Genomic DNA, 25,465 nt, shown 5'->3' on the forward strand with positions numbered 1-25,465 from the left:
CCAAATGAAACTGAATGTGCACTGAGCCACAGAAATGTTTGCTACCTAAGAGCCTGGAGGCCATCTAGACCAAACTCAAATATAAAGGGATCCCTGCAGGCATACAGTGACTTAGAAAACCACAAATTAACACTATCTATATTGTACTAAATTTTTATTTATTTTGTGAAGTATTTCCCAATTACATGGCCCAGATGTGTAGACCACAAGTAGGAGCCTCTGACACCTCATATCTGGACCTTTCCCCACAAAGCAGGAATCTTTCACAATATCCATAAAACAACAGCCACCCAAGCTTTCTGTAAACACTTCCACTGACAGGGAGTTCAGTACTTAGCAAGGCAGCCTCTTTCCTTTTCTCTTTCTTTCTTTCTTTCTTTCTTTCTTTCTTTCTTTCTTTCTTTCTTTCTTTCTTTCTTTCTTTCTTTCTTTCTTTCTTTCTTTCTTTCTTTCTTTCTTTCTTTCTTTCTTTCTTTCTTTCTTTCTTTCTTTCTTTCTTTCTTTCTTTCTTTCTTTCTTTCTTTCTTTCTTTCTTCTTTCTTTCTTTCTTTCTTTCTTTCTTTCTTTCTTTCTTTCTTCTTTCTTTCTTTCTTTTCTTTCTTTCTTTCTTCTTTCTTTCTTTCTTCTTTCTTCTTTCTTTCTTTCTTTCTTTCTTTCTTTCTTCTTTCTTTCTTTCTTTCTTTCTTTCTTCTTTCTTTCTTTCTTTCTTTCTTTCTTTCTTTCTTTCTTTCTTTCTTTCTTTCTTTCTTTCTTTCTTTCTTTTTCTTTCTTTCTTTCTTTCTTTCTTTCTTTCTTTCTTTTGGTGCCTCTTTCCTTTTCAGATATCTCTAATTCCAAGGAAGCTTTTTCTTATGCTGAATTGAAATCTGCTTCCCGGTAACCTACCTATAGGTCCTAGTTCTGCCTCTAAGCCAATATAAACCAAGTCTCATCCTTCTTCCAGCCAGCCAATCACTTGACAGGTACTTATTACCAGCTACTGACCTGAAAAAACAAACAAGCCCCCGAAGGTGGGTGGATGGTAAAATCAGAAAGGGTCTGGTTTTGTTTGTTTGTTTGTTTTTGTTTTTTTGCTAGGCAATTGGGTTAATTGACTTGCCCAGGGTCACACAGCTAGTAAGTGTTATGTGTCTGAGGCCAAATTTGAACTCAGGTCCTCCTGACTCCAGGGCAGGTGCTCTATCCACTCCACCACCTAGCTGCCCCAGTCTGATTCTTTCTTAAAGAAAGCGGTCTGAAGCAAACTGTCTGTTTTAGGGAGATGAGAAGGAGGCATATTCCAGGCATGAGGGATGTTCATGCAAAGACACAGCTGGAATACCGTACAGTGAAGAATACGAAAACCAGTTTGGCTGGACCATAAAGAACATTGAGGGAAGCAACTGAAAAGATAGGTTGGAGCCAGGTGGCAAAGGGCTTTAAATGCTAACCAAGAGTTTGTGTTTGATCTTAGAAGTAACAGGAAGCCCCTGGAGTTTACCTGAGCTAGGAGAATGACGCAGTCATCATGCCTGTGCTTTAAGAAAAGCACTCTGTCAACTCAATGGTGGATGGATTAGAGAGAGAAACCCAAGGCAAGGAGACTAATATGGAAACTACTGTTAAAAATCTGGGTAAGAGGTGATGACAGGGTAGGAACAGAAGTAGGGAGAAAGAGACATACAAATGAGAGGCTGGAGAGGAACAACTGAGAAAACCTGGAACGTGACAGCATCCGATGGAGGAGAAAGAATGAATCTGGGGCAGCTTCAAGGTCATGAGCCAAACAGGGAAGTTTGGGAAGGGAAATGAGTTAGCTCCACTTTGAGCATGTTGAGTTTGAGCTGCCTACAGGACAACCACTCCAAATGTCCAGTATCTAGGAGACTGGCGAAGCAGAACTGCAGTTTAGGAGACAAGGGTGCTATATATGAGTTTGGGAGTCACTATATAGAAATATCCATTAACCCATGTAAGCCAATGAGGTCACCAAAAAAAAAAAAAAGAGAAAAGAGAAGAGCCCTCGAGCCATATGACAGACTTTCAAATACTAAGAACGCTATCGTGTCGCCTCCGTGTTGCTCTGGGTGGCAGGGCTTCCAGGCCGCTCCCCGCTCCAGTTTGTGAACGGCCCTCTTAACAATGCCAAGAATCCAACACAATAACCCATACATAGTCAGACCAGGCAAGGCACAGTGGGACCATTATTTCTCGTGATCTGGACACTACAGTTCCATTATGCAGTCTGAAATTACATTAGCTTTTTGGGGGCAGCCCTGTCACACTGCTGCCTCCTAACAGGCTAACAGTCATCTAAAGCCCTTAGGGCTTTTACTTTAACTGCTAAGCCAGATCTACCCCAATCCTATAGAGCTTTACTCTTTACAGTGCTTTCCTCACTACCACCACAGGAGGTAGATAATGCAAGTAATGTGCGGTTCAGACGGTCGACTTGCCCATCACATTCCTAGAAAAGGGAAAGCCTGGGACTTCACTTCACGTTGTGATTTCAAGGTCAGCGTTCTTCCCAATGTAGCACACTGACTTGTGATCTAGATGAAGGGCAATATGTGTTATTCAACACTGCAGATTTGTGTCACCTGACAATGTTGAGAAGCATGGCCACGTTATCCAATTTTTTTTAAAGGCAAGGGCTGCATCAGAGTAGGAGAAATTCCCTTCTCCAGGCTGACACATGACTCCTGACTGCAGACCCAGAACTCTACCCATTGCAGCATCCAGCTGCCTAGACCAGAGCTCCAGAGGAGCATTAGTTGTGCCATGCTTAATCTTTCTTCCACCTCTGCTGCATTCCTGAATTCTAAATCTGCCAATCCTTTTCAGAGATTCTACTATTCTGAAGATTCTCCACATTCAAAGGTATCTGTTTATTTCTTCATTGAGACATCTAATTTCTAGCTTTTTTTCAACTCTATTTCTTCCTTTAATTCCTATTTCCCCGCCTCAAACTGAGGTTTTAACAGTTCTTTCCATTACCATGTAGGGGAATCTCATAGTAGATACTGAAGAATTTTTTTTCCCATCTGGGGCTTTCAAATCACTTTCTTTTACTTCATAATGTTTACAGTACAGGCTCTCTAATTTCTTTCTCATCTCCTTTGCTGACCATTGGTTTTCCTTTACTCTGGTATATTTCTTATTATTTTAAGATGATAGCAAGCTGAGCATGAACATGGTCTCAGCCACTGACAAACATCCTAAGTGTTTAATATATGACAGAACATTTTCTCTCTCTGTAAAATACTACTCTAGAATAACAGTTACACTCTAAAACTGACCCATCTGCAAAATTTTACCTGCATTTTAAATTTTATCTGAGTCTTAGGGTTTTTTCTGCTTTTTATTTTAATTAAAATTATTTTTTATTTTTAACATTCTTTTCTTTTTAAATGATTTCCAAATTCTCTTCCAGCCTCTCCCCCACCAACAGAGAAGGCAAACAAAATGACCAGCTACACATGTGAAATCATGCAAACTATATTTCCATATTATCCATATTGCCAAAAAAAATAACAAAAACAACAAGGCAATAAAATTATACTTCAAGTTGCACTCAGAGCTCATCAGTTTTCTCTGGAGGTGGACAGCATTTTTTTTTTAAATTATGAGTCCTTTGGAATTGTCTTAGATGACGGTATTGATCAGAGCAGCCAAGTCTTCCACAGCTGATCATTATTATGCACAATGATCTCCTGGCTCTTCTCACTTCACTTTGCATCAGTTCATAGAGGTCTTGCCATGGTTTTTCTCAATGTCATCCCTCCCCCTAACTCCCCCATCATTTCTTCTAGCACAACAGTATTCCATCACAACCATATGCCACAACTTGCTGAGCCATTCCCCAACTGACGTGCATCCCTTCAATTTCTGATTCTTTGCCACCACAAAAAGAGCTGCTATAAATGTTTTTCCTTTTCCTCTGCTCTCTTTGGGGCACCGAGGGAGGCAGTAGCGGAATTGCTGGGTAAAAGGTATGCAGCCTTATAGCCCTTTAGACGTTGTTACAAACTCTCCAAAAAGTAGGACCAGTTCACAACTCTACCAACAGTTACTTAGTGTTCACATTTCCTCTCATGCCCTCCATGTTTGTCATTTCCGACAGGGGTAAGGCGGTACTTCAGTGTTGCCTTAATTTGCATTTCTCTAGTCAACAGTGTTTTACAGCATTTTGTCATATGACTACATTTTGACACAGGCAATTCTGATTTCTTCTCTTGAAAATTGCCTGTTTGCATCCTTTAACCATATATCAATTGAGGAATGGCTTTTACTTTTTCAAAATGACTCAGTCCCCTATATATTTGAGAAATGAGACCTTTATCAGAGAAACTTCTTGTAAATATTTTTTACGTTACTTCATCATCTGTGGTATCTTTTAGAAAAATGTAGTTTCCCTAATTATCTCTTTTAATTATGTCTATTTTTGCTTTTGCTTTGTCTGAGACCATGATTGCTACCCTTGCCTATTTCACTTCAGGTGAAGCATAACAGATTCTCTTCCAGCCCTTTATTTTAATTCGTTGAGTCTATTTCAGGTGTCTCTTGTACACAATATATTGTTGGATTCTGGTTTCTAATCCCTTCTGCTAACCACTTCCATTTTATGAGTGAGTTCATCCCATTCACACTGACAGTTATAAATACTAACTGTATTTCCCTCAACCCTAGTTTCTTCTATTTATCCTTCTCTCTCTATTTTATCCTGCCCCCCTCAAAAATCTGTTTTGCTTCTGACCACTGCCTCACTTAATATGCCCTCCCTTTTATCAATATCCCTTCATCCCCTTACCCTCCTATGTCTCTATTGGGTAAGATAGATTTCTATACCCAGAGTGTTTATAACTAATTCTACCTTTTTTGAACCAATTCCGATGACAGTGAGGTTCAAGCATTGCCCACCCCTTATTTCCCCCTCTACTATAAAAGATCTTACTTGTGCTCTTCTTTTATGTGAAAATAACTTCCCCATTCTACCTCTCCCTTTCCCCTATCCTCAATGAGTCCTCTCCTTCATTTTTTTTTGGGGGGGGAGAAGAAAAGAGATCACCCAAACATAACTGTGTCACACTTGTGTCTATATAGACCCCCTAATGATGATAAAGTTCTTGTAAGTTACATGTACCATCTTCCCATGCAGGAATGTAAACAGTTTAACTTTTAGTCCCTTATGGTTCCTCTTTCATGTTTATCTTCTTATGCTTCTCTTGAGTCTTGTGTCTGAAAGTCAAATTTTCTATTCAGCTATTTTTTTTCATCAAGAATACACAAAAGTCCTCTATTTCATGAAATAACCACTTCCCCCCGAAGGATTATACCTAGTTTTGCTGGGTTGATGGGTGGTTCTTGGTTATAATCCTAGCTCCTTTGTCTTCTAGAACGTCATATTCCAAACCCTACACTCTTTTAACATGGAAGCTACTAAATTTTATGTGACTATGACTCCATGATATCTGAATTGTTTCTTTCTGGCTACTTGCAATATTTTCTCCTGGACCTGGTACCTCTGGCACTTGGCTATAATATTCCTGGGAATATTCATTTTGAGATCTCTTTCAGGAAGTGATTGGTGGATTCTTAGAATTTCTATTTTATCCTCTGGATCTGAGATATTGGTGGTTTTCCTTTATAATTTCTTGAACTATGATGTCTAGGACCTTTTTTTGATCATGGCTTTAATAGTTCTTATATCATCTCTCAATCTATTTTCCAAGTTAGTTGGTTTTCCAATAAGATATTTCACACACTTTCTTTTAATTTTTCATCCTTTTATTATTTCTCAATGTCTCATGGAACCATTAGCTTCTACTTGCTCAATTCTAATTTTTAAGGAATTATTTTCTTTTGAGCTTTTGTACCCCTTTCTTCTATTTAGCCAATTTTGCTCTTTAAGGAATTCTTTTTTTCAGTGAATTTTTGTACCTCCTTTTCCATTTGGTCTAGTCTCCTTTTAAGGAATTTTTCCCCACCTTCAGTGAATTTTTGTACCTCCTTTTCCATTTGGTCTAGTCTCCTTTTAAGGCATTTTTCCCCACCTTCAGTGAATTTTTGTGCCTCTTTTACCATTAGGCCAATTCTGTTTTTTTCAGGGGATATTTTCTTCCATAATTTTTCTGCTTCTTTTGCCAAGATGTTCATTCTCTTTTTATAATTTTCTTGCATTATTCTCATTTTTTGCCCATTTTTCTCTCGACCATTCTCTCTTTCTTCCATGAATTCTTATTGGGCTTGGGGGTCAAATTTTTCTTTGAGGCTTTCCTTGTAGGTGTTTTCACGTTGTCATCTTCTGAGTTTATGTCTTGATCTTCCCTGCCACCACAGTAGTTTTTTATAGTCGAGTTCTTTTTTCGTTGTCTGCTCATTTTTCCAGCCTGTTTCCTGACTTTGAACTTTATGTTAAAGTTGAACTCTGCTAACCTTGGGGTGAGATCTCAAGTTTCAAGCTTTTCTGTGCTAATGGGTTTTTTTTTTTTGCTTTTAGGCAATTGGGGTTAAGTGACTTGCCCAGGGTCACACAGCTAGTAAGTGTCAAGTGTTTGGTCTGAGGCCGGATTTGAACTCAGGTCCTCCTGATTTCAGGGTCGGTGCTCTATCCACTGCACCACTTAGCTGCCCCCCCATGCTAATGTTTTCAGAGCTAGTTCTGGGGGTTTGCAGGTTTTTTGGTGCTTCCAAGATGGTATGACCCAGAGAAAGGTGTGGCCAGTGTTCTCTTTGTCACACACAGGAAGGGCCCCTTCTTCACTGTAGCCAGACTGCTGGTGTTCCTGCTCCTTTTCACCCTGGACCTGTGACCAGGGCCCCTGATCCCTTATGACCAATCACAAGCACTCCTTTCCACCCTGGAACTGCAACCCATAACTGCTTATGGGCAATAGAACTGCCAATCAAAGCCAGATTCACCCAGTGCCAGCAAAGTGTCTCCTGTAATCTTCTTCTGACCAGTTGTCTGATTCCCTTACCATCTCTGGGCTGAAAGCTCCCAAAGCTGCCCCTGCTGATGTGGCCACCTCCAAGGCCCACAGCTTATACTGCTGTCATGCTCTGGGTGGGTCCCTACCCTTGTGTTACAGAGCTCTCCCAACTACCTACCTCTTAAGTTTAGGTAGGCTGCAAAATCATCTCACTGTGATCTTTTGTTGGCTCTGCTGCTCCAAAATGTGATTTGAGGAGTTATATTATATTAAATTTATTTGGAGAAGAATATCGGGAGAGTTCCAATGGGTTGCTCCCTGTACTCTGCCATCTTGGCTCCACCCTGCCAACTTTTAATTACTTAAGTACAACCTGAAAGTTTCATTGTAGCATGCATGCAATCCTCAGTTATCAAGTGTAGGCCCATGAAACAGAAGTTTTGTTGGGTCTTAAAGTGCAAATGGCCTGTTTTGGGCACTACACTGGAATAGACTGAGTACGTGCTATCAAAGATTCGACTCCAAAGGATTGTGACCAAAGAATGGTCTTATATGGCCTTCACAGGAATAGTGTCTCTTTGGGAGACAAGAAGGCAAAGAAGGTGTGACCTACATACTTTCAAGACTACTCTTACCAATTTAATGCTGGTACTCAATTTACAAACTTAGTCCAACAACTAGCAAACTAACATGCTACTGGAGAAACTCAACTATATTCTCATTCTAATGATAAATAAAAGTAGTTGCATCTGACTAAAAAAGGAGATGAGATGGCCACATAGTAAGTAAGATCTATTCCTGAACACCAAAAATGGCATGCTGGCTCACTTAAACTACACAAGGTATAAGAGAGCCTCCAAAATGCTGGAAGCAACATGGTACAGTGGAAAAAGTACTTGACATGGACTCAATGAAACTGGTTTTGGATTCTGGATTTCCCATTTAAAATCTCCATGACCTCACACAAGACATTTAACACTATGAGGTTCAGGTTTCTCACTGATAAAATGGGAGGAGTTAGAGTGAAAGATCCCTTTGGTCCCTTCCAATTCTATATCCTGTAACAATGGCAAAACATGAATAATCATCACACAGAATGAAAAGGCAAAGAAATGTTGCTATTTGTGTTCATGGAGGAAATATCCACACCATGAGTTAACATAATTTTTTAAAAAGGCTTTATTGATTATATAATAGCTATGTCACACCCATTTTACCTAGGAAAAAGTTACACAAAAACAACTTTCCTTCTTTCTAACCACACTGTCTTGCCCACCCTCCAACCCACTCAACTAAGCCCCCCACCCCAGTTAAGTCATCTACATTCATCCTAGAAGGGACTTTAAAAAATAGAATGCCTTCTCTCTCTTCTTTTCTCTTTCTCTCTCTCCTCCCCACTCTCCCTCCCTCAAATATCTCTCAATCCTATCACCTTCTTCAAAGAGAAGCCAGAGGGGCAGCTAGGTGGCATAGTGGATAGAGCACCGGCCCTGGATTCAGGAGGACCTGAGTTCAAATCGGCCTCAGACACATAACACTTACTAGCTGTGTGACCCTGGGCAAGTCACTTAACCCCACTGCCTAGCAAAAACAAAAAACAAAAACAACAACAAAAAGAGAGAGGCCAGAAATCATGGTTTGTCTCTGACATTGAATCATTTTCTTTTTTTTTTGTCTGATTCAAAGCACTTCCTATTAACTACAAATGGTCCTTTGATTACACCTTATTTCTCATGGTAAAGCAAATCAAGTGCTTGACAAGGTGTTGAGAATAAATGGGTTCAAATTTGGCCTCTGGCACTTACTAGTGACAAGTACCTGGGCACAAGTAAATCACTCCATTTTCTGAGCCTCAACTTCCCTATGAGGTAGGTTACATACAACACATGTTTCAGATGAGGAAACTAACTCAGAGGCCAGGCCAATGGCTTGTCATCAAGCATATGCAGAGGTATTTCAATCCATGTTCAGTGCCCTATCTACAATGCCATGCTAATGTGTGCTTTCAGGAGACAGACTGATGAAGTAGTTGGTTAGACCTGGAGTCAGGAAAACTCGGGTTCAAATCTCACCAGACATTTCAAACATCTCAGTGACTGGAAAGATGGTGACATCGAACACAACAGGCAGCCCAGGAGACGTTAGTTTAGAACATCTAACATTATTAGGCAGATTTCTTTTAGTGACCTTGGTGTTCACTAAGAAAGCTCTGTTGTGTGTTTCATTCAATCAGCATGTCATGCACAGAACTGTCTTGGTAATAAAGACATCTATGATCCCTTCCATTTTAATACTGCTCTTTCCTTCTGTATTTCTGTTAAATTTATATATGTGGTCAGCCAGTCTCCCAATCTCACCTTCTTAAATGCCATTTCCACACCCTTGTGTGTGACATCAGGTGTTAAAATCCAAATATAATGAGGTTTTGCATCAATATTTATAAGAAGAGATCATAAAAGAACCCACTAACATGACTATCCCATTGCACATTCACTTTCCTCTTCCCAGTATCAATTATAAATGCTCTTGAAGCGATCCAGCTTTCTTGGGTCTCATACTAAGCTTTTTTTCAACCAAACCATTAGTTTTGCTGTTTTCTGATTCAATACTGCTTGCAATCTTCTGTTATCCAACTCCATGATGTTTCAGAAATTAGTTCTGCCAACAAGACTCACGAAACCCAACTCTCTTTTTCATCACTTCAAAACAGGAAAAAATGTTTCAAATAAAATAAGGTAACAAAAAAAGGATTTTATTTCTTGCCTTCTCAAAGGGTGAGGGAAGGAGAGAATTTGGAACTGAAAATAAATTTTTTTTTAAAAATTGAAGGAAAAGAAAATCTTAAAACGAAACCCATCAAAAGGAAGAAGCATAGAAGGCCCCAAGTAACGAATATAAGAAATATCCAAAAGCAAAGTAAGAAAGAGAACAAACTTGCAAGAAATCTCCAAAGTGATTTAGAAATTCATTAAGAAATACAAATGAAGTTCAGGCATGTCTATAAGTGGAGATAAGATCTCTGAAAGGACTTTTATACAAACTGATCACATACTAGGAAATAAAGGACTCAAAACAATGTAAAAAGACAGAAATCTTAAAAAATGTCTTTGACAGCCCCCAATTCAATAAAGCTATAATCAAACAAAGGAAATAAAATAATAACAGCTCATGACCTTTATAGTATTTTAAGGTTTGCAAAAACTAATTTTGATCTTCATCTCTGTACCATGCAAGGTAGGGGCTGTTATTATTCCTACTTTATAAGAGCAATTCCCCAATTGACAAATGATCAAAGGATATGAATCTTTCTCTTTATAGAGGAAGAAATCGAAGCTATCAATAGCTATTTGAAAAAAATGTTCTAAATCACTAATAATAGATGAAATCCAAATTAAAACAACTCTGTGGTACTACCTCACATCCATCAGATTGGCAAAACTGCCAAAAGAAAATGACAAAAGCTGGATGTGCTGTGGGAAAATTGGTATATTGATGCATTGATGGTAGGGCTGTGAACTGGTCCAGCTATTCTGGAAAGCAATTTGGAAATATAACCAACACTATTAAACTCTGCTTATCCTTTAACCCAGTGATACTAGTAGGTCTATACCCAAAGTTACCAAAGGAAAGGGCCCATACGCACAAAAATATTTACAGCAGCTCTTTTCATGGTGACAAAGAATTGGAAACTAAGGGGTATCTATTAATTGGGAAATGAATGAACAAGTTATAGTATGTGTATGAATGCAATGAAGTGAGAAATTTTTTCTTTAAATTTTAAAAATAAATAGATTTTAAAAGAAAATTTTTTTTTAGCCAGAGGAAAAGTTTATTGGTGATAAACCACATTGACCAGCTGACGCCCGTAAAGACGAGCGGCATAAGAGGTTCTCAGCCTTGTGGGCCTGAGATGCTCAGCCAAAAGTAAATTTTAAAAAGAAAGAAATGATGAAGGAGAGAGCTTGAGAAAAACCCGAGAAGACTTGCATGAACTGAACTAATATTGAGTGAAGTGAGTAGAACCAGAACAACAACTGATACACTAGTAACAACACTGTAAAAACAAACAACTTTGAAAAACTAAGAAACTGATAAACCCAGCTGGGTGCAGCTTATGTGGGAATTTGTTTTGCTTGACTATACATATTTCTAACAGGTTTAATTTTTCTTGCTTTCTCAGTGAGTGAGGGAAGGGGAAGGTGAAAGAGAATTAGAAACTGAAAATAAAATAAAACTGAATTTTAAAGTTATTTCTGCCAAACACTTGACACTTACTAGCTGTGTGACCCTGAGCTAGTCACTTAACCCCAATTGCCTTAAAAAAAAAGTTATTTCTGTTTTACAGATGATAAAACCAGGCCCAGAAAAGTTAAGCAATTTGACTTGTCCAGAGTCACAAAGCTAGAATGTGTCAAGGCAGGATTTGAATCCAGATTTCCTGACTCTCAAGTCCTACATTCTACTGACTATATCATGTTGCCTCTCATGTATAAAAAGAATAATGCAGACCTAGAGACTAAAAAATGATATCCTAAATGATAAGTGGGTCAAAGACCAAATCACAGAAACAACAGTTACTAATTTCCTATGACGTAAACGCGTACCAGGCAGCTAGGTGGCACAGTGGGTAGAGTGCTGGCTCTGGAGTCAGGAGGACCTGAGTTCAAATCTGGCCTCAGACATTTACTAGCTGTGTGATCCTGGGCAAGTCACTTCACCCTGTCTGTCTCAGTTTCCTCTTCTGTAAAATGAGCTGGAGAAGGAAATGGCAAACCACTCCAGTGTCTTTGCCAAGAAAGCTTCAAATGGAGTCGTGAAGATTTGGACACAACTGAACAATAACAAAAACCTATATCCCTGAACAGTATTATTAACAAAAGAGAAAAGCGAAGTAGGAAGCTGAGAAGACAACTTTAAAAACATAAGCTTTTGCAAATGAGCAAATTCTGAAAAAGCGTCACCCTTAGCTGCCCTTCTCTCTGATGAGATCCAGTGCTCTATGGATCACTTTTATTTCTGGGGTCTTTTGGTCTTCTCATTTTAGCAATAATTTTAATCAAGTGACTTCTCTTAGAAATGGTAATATTATCCTCCCTTACGAAATTCTTGTTTCAGAAAAAAACAAACACATTTACCATTGTCCTTGCTACTGTTTTCTTCCATAGTCATCTGTTCAGCCAGTTCAGAAAGCGACTCATCAATGGTCTGGCTACCACGAAGCGTGAGGGACAGTCTTCTCTTGAATTTTTTCATCCTACCAATTTATAGTCTGGCTTGGAAAAGCCTGAAAAAGAAAAAAGAAAATGAGTTATAGCCACGACTAGTTGGATATTTACAAAACAGTCCCTTCCCGAATCACCGATTCACTAGAAATCTTTACTTAAATAAAACAATAAATTTATTTAAAATAAGACAATATATTCACTCGAAGAAAAGTTCTTATGGCCATTTAGGCATCAGAACGTTAGCTCCCGATGAAGAATGAAAAAGAGAAGTGTACAGTCATTCAGCAACTTTGGAAAAAACAGCATATGGAATGGTCTGTTGTGTCTGCATGGCAATTTCAAGAGTTCTACAGACCCTGGGGGGAGAGGGGGCAGGGCGTGCCAACATTCTGTAAACAGCTAACAGGACGGAGAAAACCCCCAAAAGGTCATACAGCAGAGCTGGAAAAGTCAATGGTGAATGGACTAAGTATATTATAGAATGAATCTTACATTTTCCCAAATAGCTAACTAAGAAGCAAAAACTGAGTGGGACGAACCAATGGTCCAGACATTAGACAGAAATGGAGACAGCAAGAAAGATCCTCAATTCTGTCATGTGCGCTGAACTGCCCTCTCAGCAGCCACATGAAGCGACAAGAGACCTGAATGGATGAATAATCAACTAACTGTAGAATACAGTATTCTAGGACCACTTTTCAGAGACTCATTTAAACATGATCCTTGTTTTAATCAGTCTTTGATACCACCTCTTATCCGTCAGATCGGTTAAGATGACATAAAAGGAAAGTTACAAATACTGGAGATCATGTGGGAGAACAGGTACTCTAATACACTGTTAGTGAAGCTGTGAACTAGTCCAACCATTCTGGAGAACAATTTGGAATCACACTGCAAGAGCTGTAAAATTACGCCCACAGTTTAGCCCAGCAACACTGCCACCAGGTCTATACCCCAAGGACATCAAAGAAAAAGGATCCATATGTAGGAAAACATTTAGAGCAAAGAACTGGAAATTTAAGGGATACCCATTAACTGAGAAATGGCCGAACAAGCTATGGGTTATGATTATGATGGAACACTACTGTGCATTGTAAGAAATTACAAAAGGGGATGGTTTCGGAGAATCCTGGAAGATTTAAATGTACTGATGCAAAGCAAAGCAAACAGAACCAGGACAATGTACACAGTACCAGCAATACTGTGGAGATAAATTAACCTGTGAAGGCCTGAGTTACCTCTAAGTAACTAAGTAACCGATCCACCAAACTCCAAAGGAATCAGGATGTAAAATGGTATCAGCCTCCAGATGGGAGAACTGACGGACTCAGGATACAGATGAAAGCATCTGTTTTCTTTTCTTTATTTTTCTTGCTTTTTTTTTCATAACAGAGTTAATTCAGAAATATATTTTGCACGATCTGGATATGGTACTTCTTCCCTTCTCAGTAGGTGGGGGAGAGGCTGAAGGGAGGGAGAAAATTTGGAACTGTAAATAAAAATATTTTTTTAAAAAATCATCTTTGACAGGAATCTTTCTAAAATATGTAATTTTATATCTTATCCAGTAAACTGAACCTTGTTCACCTTTTCTAGTGAATGATAAAACAAAATCACAGGTAAAACTGGAAGTAATTTTGAAGATTCATTTTATTTAATCCCTCAATATGCAAATAAGAAATGGAAATACAGAGTGGTTAAGTGACTTCCCAAAGATAACAAAGCGAGCTAATTAATGGCAGGGCCAGAACAAAATCCGAGGAAATTGGCCTGTATCACTCTGCTGGTAATGCTGCCATTAGCAGTTATGAAGCTGTTGATGGCCATTTGACTAATGGCATCAGACTATGGAGTAATTTCAGTTTGAGGAGTTGCATTTTTTTTTTAAATCTTTTTTTCTATTCTTCAATGTCAAGCTGTTAGTTGTCACTTTGGGCTGTTATCAGTAAGCCTGCCTCTAAGTCTCCCCTTACAATCAGACTTCAAAATCCTTACCATTTTTTTAAAGGGACTCCTAAGGTCATCTAGTTGAATCTCTACCCAAATCACACCTTCTGGATATGACAGGAAATGGACATCTAACCTCCAACTGAAGAGGTTCAGGTCATGTATAGCATCAATCTCCAGTTATTTTAAATATATGTGTCTACACAGTACACATTTCTTTAGTACACAGACTGCCAAAATAATTTTTATATTTCCCAACATCATCTTTGGCTATTATTTTCCAAACACATAAAACCAATTTTGTTCATTTGGATAGCTTATTCTCAAATAATGTCAATAGAAACCCTGAACAAAAATATTACAATAATATCTCTAAATCAGAAATAGGAAACACCTACAGGAGGAAAACAATCTACCCTCCATAAGTCTCAGTTTTTACTTCCAACTGAACTCCAAACAGAATGTAAGTTTAATAAAACTACATTAAATAATGCATACAGATGCTATGAATCATCTGTATTTTCTTTCACCTACCCTAAACACACTGGATGCCCATTTTGACCTAAATCTTCTGTAAACATATCTGGCTTTATGTAGACTTTTTTAAAAAAACAGGACTAAATTAAACATTAAGTGTTAGTAGTAATAAGCAATTTAACTACTTTAAGAAATCATTTCACTAACCAGATTATCCAGGTAGTATGTTTTATATAAGAGCTATACAGAAACCAAGCATTTGATAACAATACTACAGAAATCAAATCAACTATGTTCTAGCAAGTTTTTACAGGGTGTATATTTTTTTTTTGGTCCAGATCTGTGACTTTCTTGATAATTTACTAAAACCAAAGAGTACATGCTACTCCAAAGGAAAACATAAAATGAATGGAGTAACAGAATAGCACTATATATTGTAGATTTCCAAGTTTTACAATTATACACCCCAATTTTTTGAGAGGGGACCTCAAATATATGTATGTTTATTTGTAAGTTATGTACATATGCTATTGTATGCATTACCTAAAACATGCATTAGAAGAAAAATAAGGAGATAAAAGATTTAAAATGTTTTAAAATATTTATATTTTATTAACAGTATAAAAACCATTTTACTCATTAAAATATGAATGGTAATTTCTGAGAGTGATATTATTCGAATACGTTTATTATTTTTGAAAAAAATCTGTGTATGTTTCAGGAGGATAAGACAGGCTAATAAATAACAACTGTTAGTAACTAATTATTTGGGTAAGTTCATCCACGTAGCTAGCTAAGCAGGATAACTTTTTTTTTAAGATCCATATTTATTGAAAGCTACATCTGGTATCAATCAACAACTCATCACAGTCACTGAATCCAACAGCTTCTCTGCAAAAGGGAAGACACTGTCTCTCTGGATATAGATGGACATCACACACAACACAAAAACATCCAGCAGGAGGTGAATCTGATTTCAACCCACCCACAAGTTTTTATATAAATCCATTCCTTTTTCTATATGTGATTCTGCTTACCGGATGGTATCAATCCCTTAATTTCATATTTGGCCACTGTAGTCATGTTTCATAAGAGTGTGAGGAGCAGGGAGAAGGGGTTGGGGGGGAAATACTCTACGGTAAGGCTGCAATGGCAGATTAGAGACAAGTTTGTTACATGCCAAAAAGAAGAGTTTTTATTGGATTCTATAGTGGGCCACACACCATATGGCACTCCCCTACCAATCAAGACCTTGGAGGGGAGTTCTGGAGTTGAGAGGGTTAAGCTCTGTAGGACATGGTCTCTGGTCTTGGTAGCAAGAAGAGGGCAGTGAAGTACACTGCTTAACATAAATGTGTGGAGAACTGAAATGAAACCCTGGGAGAATGGTATACTGCTGTCTTTTAGTTTATAACAAGGGAAGTATCACGTCTAGTAGAGTCTAAACTTTAAGAGAACAGATTCAAAACAATTCAGAGAAAGATACATTGGCCCAAGCAAGATTTTCAATGGAATCAAAATTTTAAGATATTTGTTATGTTATCTACTGTGTACAGGGCATTGTGTTAGGCACTGGGAGAGCTACAAAGTCCTGCCCTTGTGTAATTCAGGGTCTAAGAAGAAAATGACACATACAGATGGCCATAATAACAGCCATGTCGGTGCAGTTAGAGAAGAGCAAAACAAAACATGTTGGAGAGGAAAAGAAGGGCAGAGAGAGGAATGGAAACATTACAAGGAGAGACAGTCCAAGGAGGGAAACGATTCTCTCAAAACAATGATGACAATTACAAATGACTTTAGATGGCAGATGGCATACCTATTAAACCATAAATAAGCATAAAATTAGGGCAATGAATACAATGAAAGACAGAATCAACACAAATACACAGAGAAAATTTTGATAGGGAGGAATGATATGGTATATACCAAGAAAACGAAATTTAATAAAGAATAAATCTTAAATCCTACACTTATGCTCAAAAAAGTCAACTGAATACAAGATGAGGGCTGAAAGGTGTAGAATCAGTAAGCAGTTTATACAGAAAAGCCTTCTCTCAGTCCACCGCAAACTAGTATTGTGACTGGGCACCTAAAAAAGCTAATACAATCAGGACAGATTCCAAAAAGTACTACACAGAGAACAACCACAAAAATCCTCCCACTGATCTTTATTCTGACCTGGGCACAATCCTGACTCCTGATTCACTAAGGATACATGAGTGGAGCACAAATTCTATCAAACAGAATACACTCTACCAAGGACAAAATGCTTCAAGTACAAGTGGGATCAAGTCAAGACGCAAAAAGGAAGCGCCTCCGTGTGCGAGGCACTATACTATGCACTAGGGATACAAATACACACGCACAAAAATCCAATCCATGTTCTCAAGGAACCCAGAGTCCAATGGGAGAGACAACACACAAACAACTATGTACAAAGAAGATACGTAGAGAAAATCAGAGACATCTCAGAGAGAAGGCACTAGCATTAAAGGGAATCAGGGAGGACCTCTGACAGAACATCAAATTTTAGTCGGGACTTAAAGGAACCCAGAGAACTAAGGAGGCAAGGGGCAGCTAAGTGGCACAGTGGAGAAAGCACCGGTCCTGGAGGCAGAAGGACGCGAGTTCAAATCTGGCCTCAGACACATAACACTCACTAGCTGTATAACTCTGGGCAAGTCACTTCATCCCAACTGCCTACCAAAAAGAAGAAGAAGAAGATGAAGACGAAGACGAAGACGAAGATGAAGATGAAGACGAAGACGAAGAAAAAGTAAGGAGGCAGAGGAGCAATTACAAGGATAGTAGACAGATGGTGAGTGTCTTGCTACTAGACTGAAGAATATGTAGAGGTGTAAGACAACTAGAAAAGGACCAGGTTAGAAAGGGCTTTAAAAGCCAGAGGATTTTATATGTGACCATGGATGGAACATAAGGAACCACTGGAGTTTACTGAATAGAAGAGGTGACATGGTCAGACCTCTGATTTAAGAAATCAATATGACAGCTTAGTGGAAGACAGATTAGAGTGGGAAAGATATTTGAGAAAAGGGACCAGCAGAATAACAATATCTATGGTAAAAGAACTAATCTACTTAATTACAAGAAGGCTCTTCACAGAATGCTGACCACCAGATGCTGAATTCCATTAGCTACAGGAATTTATGAAGACCATACCCCAGGCAGGGAGGGATTGTCATCTAGAGTGGTGAAGGAACAACCAAACTGATAAAATTACAGATTTTTGAAGTACTTGAAATACACAATCTCTGTCCAAAGATCAAGCTGGACTATCAGAAATAAACCAAATCTATACATTCTATCCATATGTTAAATGAAAGATAACAAACTGTAGAGAAAAGGAAGGGATAGCTCATTAGTTCTCCTCAGAGAGAAAAGAAAGGAACTTTTATGTTGGTACCATCATGTGCCCAAAGACAACAAGAATCATCTCATTCTGCAGTTTCCATGATTAGTGTAACTAGGCTACCGTAAATAAAGCTGAAGTGTACATGCCAACATCTGTTACTGAGTGGAAAACAGGAGAGAAATTTTATAAAAAAACCTCAAAACTAATAACATATATTTTGAAACTGCATGACTAATGTAAGGTGGAGACATGGGAGAAGAATGCTATCTTAAAAAACAGTTTGGGATGAAGACGTTTAGAAAACGAATAGTTCATAGACTACTAAGAAACCGTCTACCTACATGTCAAAATATTATTTTCTTCAAGAGAGCTGGAATATCCTGGATGTGTCAAACACTGAGCAACACGACAAAAATTAGTCTGACAAGTTCTCAGACAGGAAATGAGTTTGCAACATAACAGCTATTTCAGAAACAACTGTGTGAAATCAAGACTACTGACTGATCAGAGCAAAGGTTAATATCAATACCAGATAAGGATAACAAAAATGAATACCAGCTCCAACAAGATTTAAACAATTTGTTCACACACACACACACACACACACACACACACACACGAAAAATGGACAAAAATAAAGGCATTAACTATCACCATTTCTAAGACAAACTTAACCTACACAAAACAGCCACCAATAAGAGGTAAGAACCACCTCAACCAGCAAATACTAACTCTTGGCCAAGCAGAGAAATATGGTGACCAAAAGTAATGCTGATTTAGCACACACTCTTCTGAAATGCACCATAGAGGACACCATAAGATTAAGAGCAGAATCATTTACAGAAATAATGAACAGTCAGAAAAAGCAATACAGCAGAGAGCTAAAACAGATCACAATCAAAATGTGGATGACCTAAAAAAGGTAGTCTGCAGCCTATCCCTGACACATGAAAAGTGCAGGTAAAGGTTTTGAATGGAAGATACAATTTTAGACCTACCAACAAAGGAAAGGCTAGTTCAACTTTGAGAAATGGATCAGTTCTCCAAAGGACAAAAACATATAAAATGAACAAAAACTTCAAAACTGAACCTTAGGGAATGCCCAAGGTTATGAAGCAAGAAAAGGAAGACGATTAGGAAATCCAGGACAGGCTATCATAGAAGCTAAGGAGAAGAAACATAAAATAAAAAGCCAGTGGTCAGCTGGGTCAAACACAGCTAGGAGAATGAGGTAAAGAAAAACTGTCCCTGAACATCACCAAGAAGTCTTCGAGAGATGAGGTGCACCAGAACAGTGGGAAGGAAAAAAAAATTGTATGGAGTTATGAAGGCTGTGTGTGGTAACGAAAGAGAGGAAAACAAAACTATTCTTTTTTTTTCTTTGTGCAGGAGGTAAGGTGGGGGGGGCAGGGGGAGAGGCTGGACTGTATCCAGACAATATCAGGGTATGTAAAACATTTTTAGAGGAAAAGGGATACATGTTGGGGGGAGGTGGGAGCTGTGGCCTGCTAGATGAAATAAGAATCTGACTAGTCCATAAACTCATGTAGTAATTATAAGATTCAGACCTTGTTTTTGTGACCTTATGTGGGAAGACAGATGATAATGTGTGTAATGAGAGGGAGGGACAAAAAGTTACTTACAAGGTAGCCTTTCAATTTCACTTTTTAAATGCCATATAAAACAGCATCTTTAACTTAATTTATTACCAAGATGCAAAACATGTTTTAGCTGCATTAAGAGAAAAAAGGAAATAACGTTTTGTTATGTTTTTTCCCCTACACTTAATGGTGCTATATTTGTACCTTAATTTTCCCTTCATCATCTGAGCAAAACTTTTCATTTCAGCTCAAGTGTTAAGAAGCAGTATTCATGTCAGAAGAAATCCCTTGGAAAATCCAGGAAGGAGAACGGCCAAAGCCAACAAGTCTAAAACCACAAGAGAGCGGTGCTCTGTTCAGACAGGACATACCAACTAACCCAAGCCCTTATCCTCCTTGGGTCCACTAACCTTAGTTCCACTAAAAAAAAAAGTTATTGACTAAATAACAGGATAACCTGCATAAACTAAAGCCACATACTATTTAACTGAAAACAAGGAATCTTTGCTCTATTTCTATATTCAATTTGAAAATAATTAGTTTATCTCTCTCTCTCTCTCTCACACACACACACAGTTTAATTCTATTCTGGAAACACAAAACAAGTTGGCTTCTGTAATTCTGTGATCTGAACAGATTGGGGGCTTCAGAAGTCAGGGGTAACGTAAACTAAAGGAAAGAAGTGGATTTGGAATGAGGGCTTCTTTGTTTCAACCCTGACTCTCCTACTGTCTACCAGGGTGACCAGAAGTGGGCAAGTCACTTAAACTTTTTGGGCCTCAAAGGTGGAAAGAGTGAGGCAACACAGCTGATAAGGTCTCCTCTGGCTCTAAATCCTGGGATCTTCTAAATTCAAATGCCTCATATTTGTTAAAAGAGTTTTATTTTTCGTTTCCCCCCCCAGTGGTGGCTAGGAGGGGCAGGGAGGGTTGGAGGAAGAGAAAACCAATTTCTTTTCATTAAATAAAATAAAATTTTATTATAAAAACAAAAACGAGGTTCAAATGCTTATGCTACACCTTAGGTAAACACATCAACTTCGCTAACTGCAGGAGGTCAAATGTTAAATGAGTCCTTCACTGGGGGCTTAAGGAAAGGAAGACATGGCTCAGAAGAGGAGTAAAAGTCCAAAAGTAAGCACCCTTTGCCCACAGTGTATTCTATATTACATCTTTCCTGACATTTGATCTGTCATGTGGAAAATAAAAGGCAATAACCTAGAGGGGCATTAGAGACAACTCCAGCACTACTGCCATGTATATTAACCAAGAAAGATAAGAAAGCACTGGTAATCAAAATAAAACACGAGAGAGTTATGGTTTTAGGGCCAATCCAGACTGGCACTCCTCAAGTAATTGTCTCAGAACTCAATGTGGGCACATGGGTGCTATAACTTGCCCAGGTCACACAGCACGATGTGCGAATGACAGCATCAGAGCTCAGGTGGTCCTGACTCCAAGGACTGGGGAGCAGGTGCGTAATGGAGGGGAGATGCTAGAACAAAGTTAAAACAAAATCAAGGGAATGGGGAAAAAAAGACAGAAAACCAAAAGTATCTGATATAAAAAACTGACCTGGAAAATAGCTCAAGAGATCATTTAAGAAACAACAGGCTCCTTGAAAAATCATGACTTTTTAGAAATCTGAACACTATTTAAAAAAAGCATTAAAAAAAAGACCTGCCTAGAGCTATTAGAACTAAAGGGGTGGTAACAATGAACAGAATGTGCTAATGTAGAAAGCAGGAAGAATGATCGAGAACAAAAGAAAAAACATGAACAGAGGAAGGAGGAGGGGTGGGCATCAGATGAACATGACTGGTATTATATGGAACACACACACACACACACACACACACACACACACACACACACACACGGATTTGTGCAGAAACAGAACAGACTTGAGAGAGAATGATCACAACAAGCAGGGCCATCTTCCTGATCCTGAAATGGGGGCGGGCATGTGAAAGGGAAAATCAAGAGAAGAGATCAGACTTTAAGAGGAGGATTTAGACTGATGAGCAGACAACCAGGGAATGAATGGCTCAAGAAATGGTGGTGTATGCATAGAATGGAACATTACTGCACTGCAAGAAATAATGAAGAGAATTTCAGAGAATCCAGACAGCATAAATCAACGTAGAGAGAAATTTGAAGAACTTGAATAATAACTCTGCAAGCAAAACAACCTCAAAAGATTCTAAACCTCTGATCATGCCCAAGCCTGTTTCCAGGGGACAGGTGGGGGAAGCAGCAGGTGAGCCAGCTCCTGCCGGGCAGGGGATGGACACGAGGTGACAAAAAAGACAGACGCTTCTGTACATGACGACTGGAAGACTTCTGTTTGCTTGCTGCTGCTCATTGGTTACCCGGGCCCTCTCTTTCTAACTGCAGGGCCAGGGGAGATGAATGAGGAGTTGGCAAAAATGAAGCCCAAAAAGAGAAGGCCAGTGAAATAATTTTAAAATTCACTTCAGAGCAGGAAAAAGTTTAGGCAAACAGGACTGTTTTTAAAGTAATGGGTGGAGTTTACTATATTCTTAAGTGACACAAAATGGAAATTCATGGATTCATGTATAAACCTTTTTGTGTTGTTTTGGGGTTTTTTTGGTGTCTAAGTTCAGAATAAAAAACAAAAATAAAAGGGTCATTTTTGCAAATCATAAAATTACTGCAGCTATGATTTAACATAGCTTGAGTATACAGGACTTAAGAATCTCAAAATCCACTGCTTTATTCAACAAACATTTATTAGATGTCTGCTATGTACTATGTGTCAGGCACTGTGCTACATGGTAGGAAAGTAGAGCAGAGATTTAGAGCTGAATAGGACCAAAGAGAACATCTAGTCCAACTTTTCAGATGAGGAAACTGAGGCTTAGAGAAGTTAAGTGACATATCCAAGGTCATACAGGTACCAAGTAATGGAGCCCAGGTCCTTTGACCAACCTAATCAGCCCTCTTCCTACTGCCCCAATTGATCGACACAAAATTAAACAGCTCTTTGAAGAACTCACCTTTTACCGAATGGAACAAAGCACATGCACATAAATACAAAGCAGATAAAACGATTTTCTTGGGGGAAGGTAGAAGCAACTGGGAGGTTCAGGAAAAGCCTCATGCAAAGAGAGGCAGCAGGGCAGTGCTGTGAAGGAAGCTGGGGATGCTTAAGAGGGGGCAGCGATGAGGGAGGGATCCCAGGCACGACAGACGCCTGTATGCACAAAGCTATGGGGGCAGGAAATGGAATGTCGTGTACGAGGAGGAACAATCCATACTGCAGGTCCGGCTGGAACACAGAGTATGAAGCAGAGTCGTGTTGTAATGATCTTGAAAAAGTGTGTTGGAGAAGGATGGTAATGGGCTTTAAATGTCAGTGGGAAGGGGCTGGTCCTGTAGGCAGCCCTCCAAGCGAGACTTCAGAGCTAACAGAGCAGGATAGTGACGTGACATGCAGGAGCCAAGTCAACTTAGTAACTCTGCGGAGCATGGGTTGGAAAAGGGGATGAGAAAGTGGAGAGACAGGGGGAGAGACACACAGCAACGAGGCCACTGCAACAGTCTGGAGGGGAAATGCTGACGACCTGAACTGGGATGTGGCCCCTGAGGGAAGAGAAGGGATCGCAAGGTCAGAGAGAAGTACCCGGAAGGCAATCTGCAACACACCTCGAGCTCTTACTCTGCGCCAAGCCCTGGCCATTCAGAGAATGACCAAGCCGAGGCCCAGAGAGGTTCAGTGACTCACTCGAGGTTACACAGCTGCTAAGTGGCAACACCCATACAGTACGCTTCCCCTGTACTCTCAGACAGAGATGCTGCAGAGACAGAACCTGTGGATTTGGCGCTTGATTAAATACAACGCGTGAGCACAATCACGAGTCAACGACCGCACTCTGGCTGCAAGCCTGGCTAAGTTCGAGCATGGCTGCGCCCTTGAGAGAAAGAGTGACGTCAGGAAGAGGATCAAGTCCAAATTCCTTGGCCCAGCATTCAAAACCTTCCACAATCTGCCTCTCTTGCCACTGACCTGTTTCAACTTTGTCACTAGTATTCATTATATACACTGTGGGCTTCTTGAGAGCAGGGAGTGTGCTGGTCTGGTTTTTTCCATTTCTCTGTATCCCCAGAGTTTGGCACAATGCCTGGCACAAAGAAGGGGGTTAGTAAATGCCCAGGAACCACCCTTCCCCTTTAGGGTACTTCCTCACTGTCCCCTACATAAATTATATTTACTAATCTATGTCTTGAACCAAGCTATGCACAGAGAAGGTCTTCTAATCCAATCTCAACCTACCCCCTTCAAGGCCCAATTCCAATTCTATTTTGTCCATCAAGTCTTCCTTGACTACTACAACCTACATTAACCGTTCCCATCTCAACAATCCCTGAATTTCTCTAATTTTATTTAATATACATGTTTTCTCCCTCTAAACAGATTACAAGCTCCTCAGAAGTAAAGAACATGTAGATTTCCTTAACCGTTTTAACACCTACTGGGTGCCAGACACTGAAACAGGTGCTGAGGATTCAAACATGAAAACAGGGAGAGATCCCCTCTGACCTCAAGGAGTTTAGGATGGGGGTGGGAGGAGGGGAGCAAGGTGGATGGATAATACAGGCAAGCAAATATTTTGAAAATTCAGAAAGCTAATCAGAAGGTCTAAGACAAGGAAGAAGAGAACACCTACAATTCGAGAAAGCTTTCCGAAGTAGGTGACACCTTGAAGGAAAGACTTTGCTCTCTGGGCCTGTTTTCTCAACCGTGAATTGCAAGAGTTGGATTAAAGACTCTCTAAAGTTCTTTCTAGGTTTTTTATATCAACCTTGAACCTTCCAGAATTTCTTGTCTTCTAGATTATATAATGATCTAAATATCCAGATAATTCTTGAAAATTGCTCCAACTTCTGCAGATTTACAAATAAAGTAAAATAATGAGGCAGTCTTCTTTCTTCATCACTGGCATAGGATGCACAAGGAAAGAGGAAGAAAAGTATATAAGGGGTTGGTGATTATCAAAAGAGGATTCAAAAGGTGACATGTCAGCAATAGACACATTCTCCAGTACAGCTTTTATAAATCACCAGGCACTGGGGTATTACGAAGGAGGGCCAGAATGAGAGGGGAGTTAAATGGCTTTTCCTCAACATCAATAAACCATTGTTACTGAATCCTGCACATTTAATTTGTAGCATTAATAATAGATGCTTTTCTTTTTTCAGTTTTTGAAACTTACCTAAACTAGGTAGAGAATGACATTAGTTCACGAACTCTCCTCGGTGCAACTTTTAAAGTCACAACACCAGGCAGCTAGGTGGCACAGTGGATAGAGCACCAGCCCTGGAGTCAGGAGGAACTGAGTTCAAATCCGGCCTCAGACACATGATACTTACTAGGTGTGTGACCCTAGACAAGTCATTTAACCCCGAGTGCCTCACCAAAAATAAAGTCCTCATTCCTCAAAAGTCAGAAGGAGCCCTCACATTCACCAGGATATTATCCCACACCACAAAGTAGATGGAAACTGGTGAGCAAAACAAATACATATTTCTGGGACAAAATATTTAAGCCACACAGATCTCAACATAAAATGGTTGATTTGGTTATATCTATCCAAGGTTGACCAATTAAGAGGTCAAAATGTCGATCTCCTGAAAAGTACATTTTTCCTAAGAACTGGGTGATAAAGGTTTCTTAGCACATTTCTGGTTTCAGGCCAGTCTACAAGGTAGACTGTGGGAAATTGATTAAGAGGGGTACAGACAAAAAATGTTATGTAATCAATCTCATTCTCTTCATGTAGAACTCTATCCCATAGAGATGTTTCAGAAGAAAAGGGAAAGTATGCTCTACCAATGACTTCAAAGACAGAGGTAATATCTGAGCAGGGACCTAAAGGATAAATAGGATTTAAACAGACTGGGGAAA

General features: G+C 39.2%; 1 protein-coding gene across 4 annotated transcripts in view; it reads right to left on the bottom strand.

Annotated features, from left to right (window-relative positions):
• The window catches only part of CDK17 (cyclin dependent kinase 17), a 143,549-nt gene that overhangs the window by 74,281 nt on the left and 43,803 nt on the right, over window positions 1-25,465 (bottom strand). For all 4 annotated transcript variants that reach the window (XM_021006417.2, XM_021006416.2, XM_078146699.1 and 1 more), the window contains exon 2: window positions 12,047-12,195. In XM_021006417.2, coding sequence (XP_020862076.1) covers window positions 12,047-12,164 — 118 coding nt within the window. In that variant the 5' untranslated portion in view covers window positions 12,165-12,195. The remainder of the gene's footprint in view (window positions 1-12,046; window positions 12,196-25,465) is intronic.

The sequence above is a fragment of the Phascolarctos cinereus genome, unplaced genomic scaffold, assembly GCF_003287225.1.
Source record: "Phascolarctos cinereus isolate Bilbo 61053 unplaced genomic scaffold, phaCin_HiC Scaffold_1;HRSCAF=81, whole genome shotgun sequence".
Taxonomy (NCBI): domain Eukaryota; kingdom Metazoa; phylum Chordata; class Mammalia; order Diprotodontia; family Phascolarctidae; genus Phascolarctos; species Phascolarctos cinereus.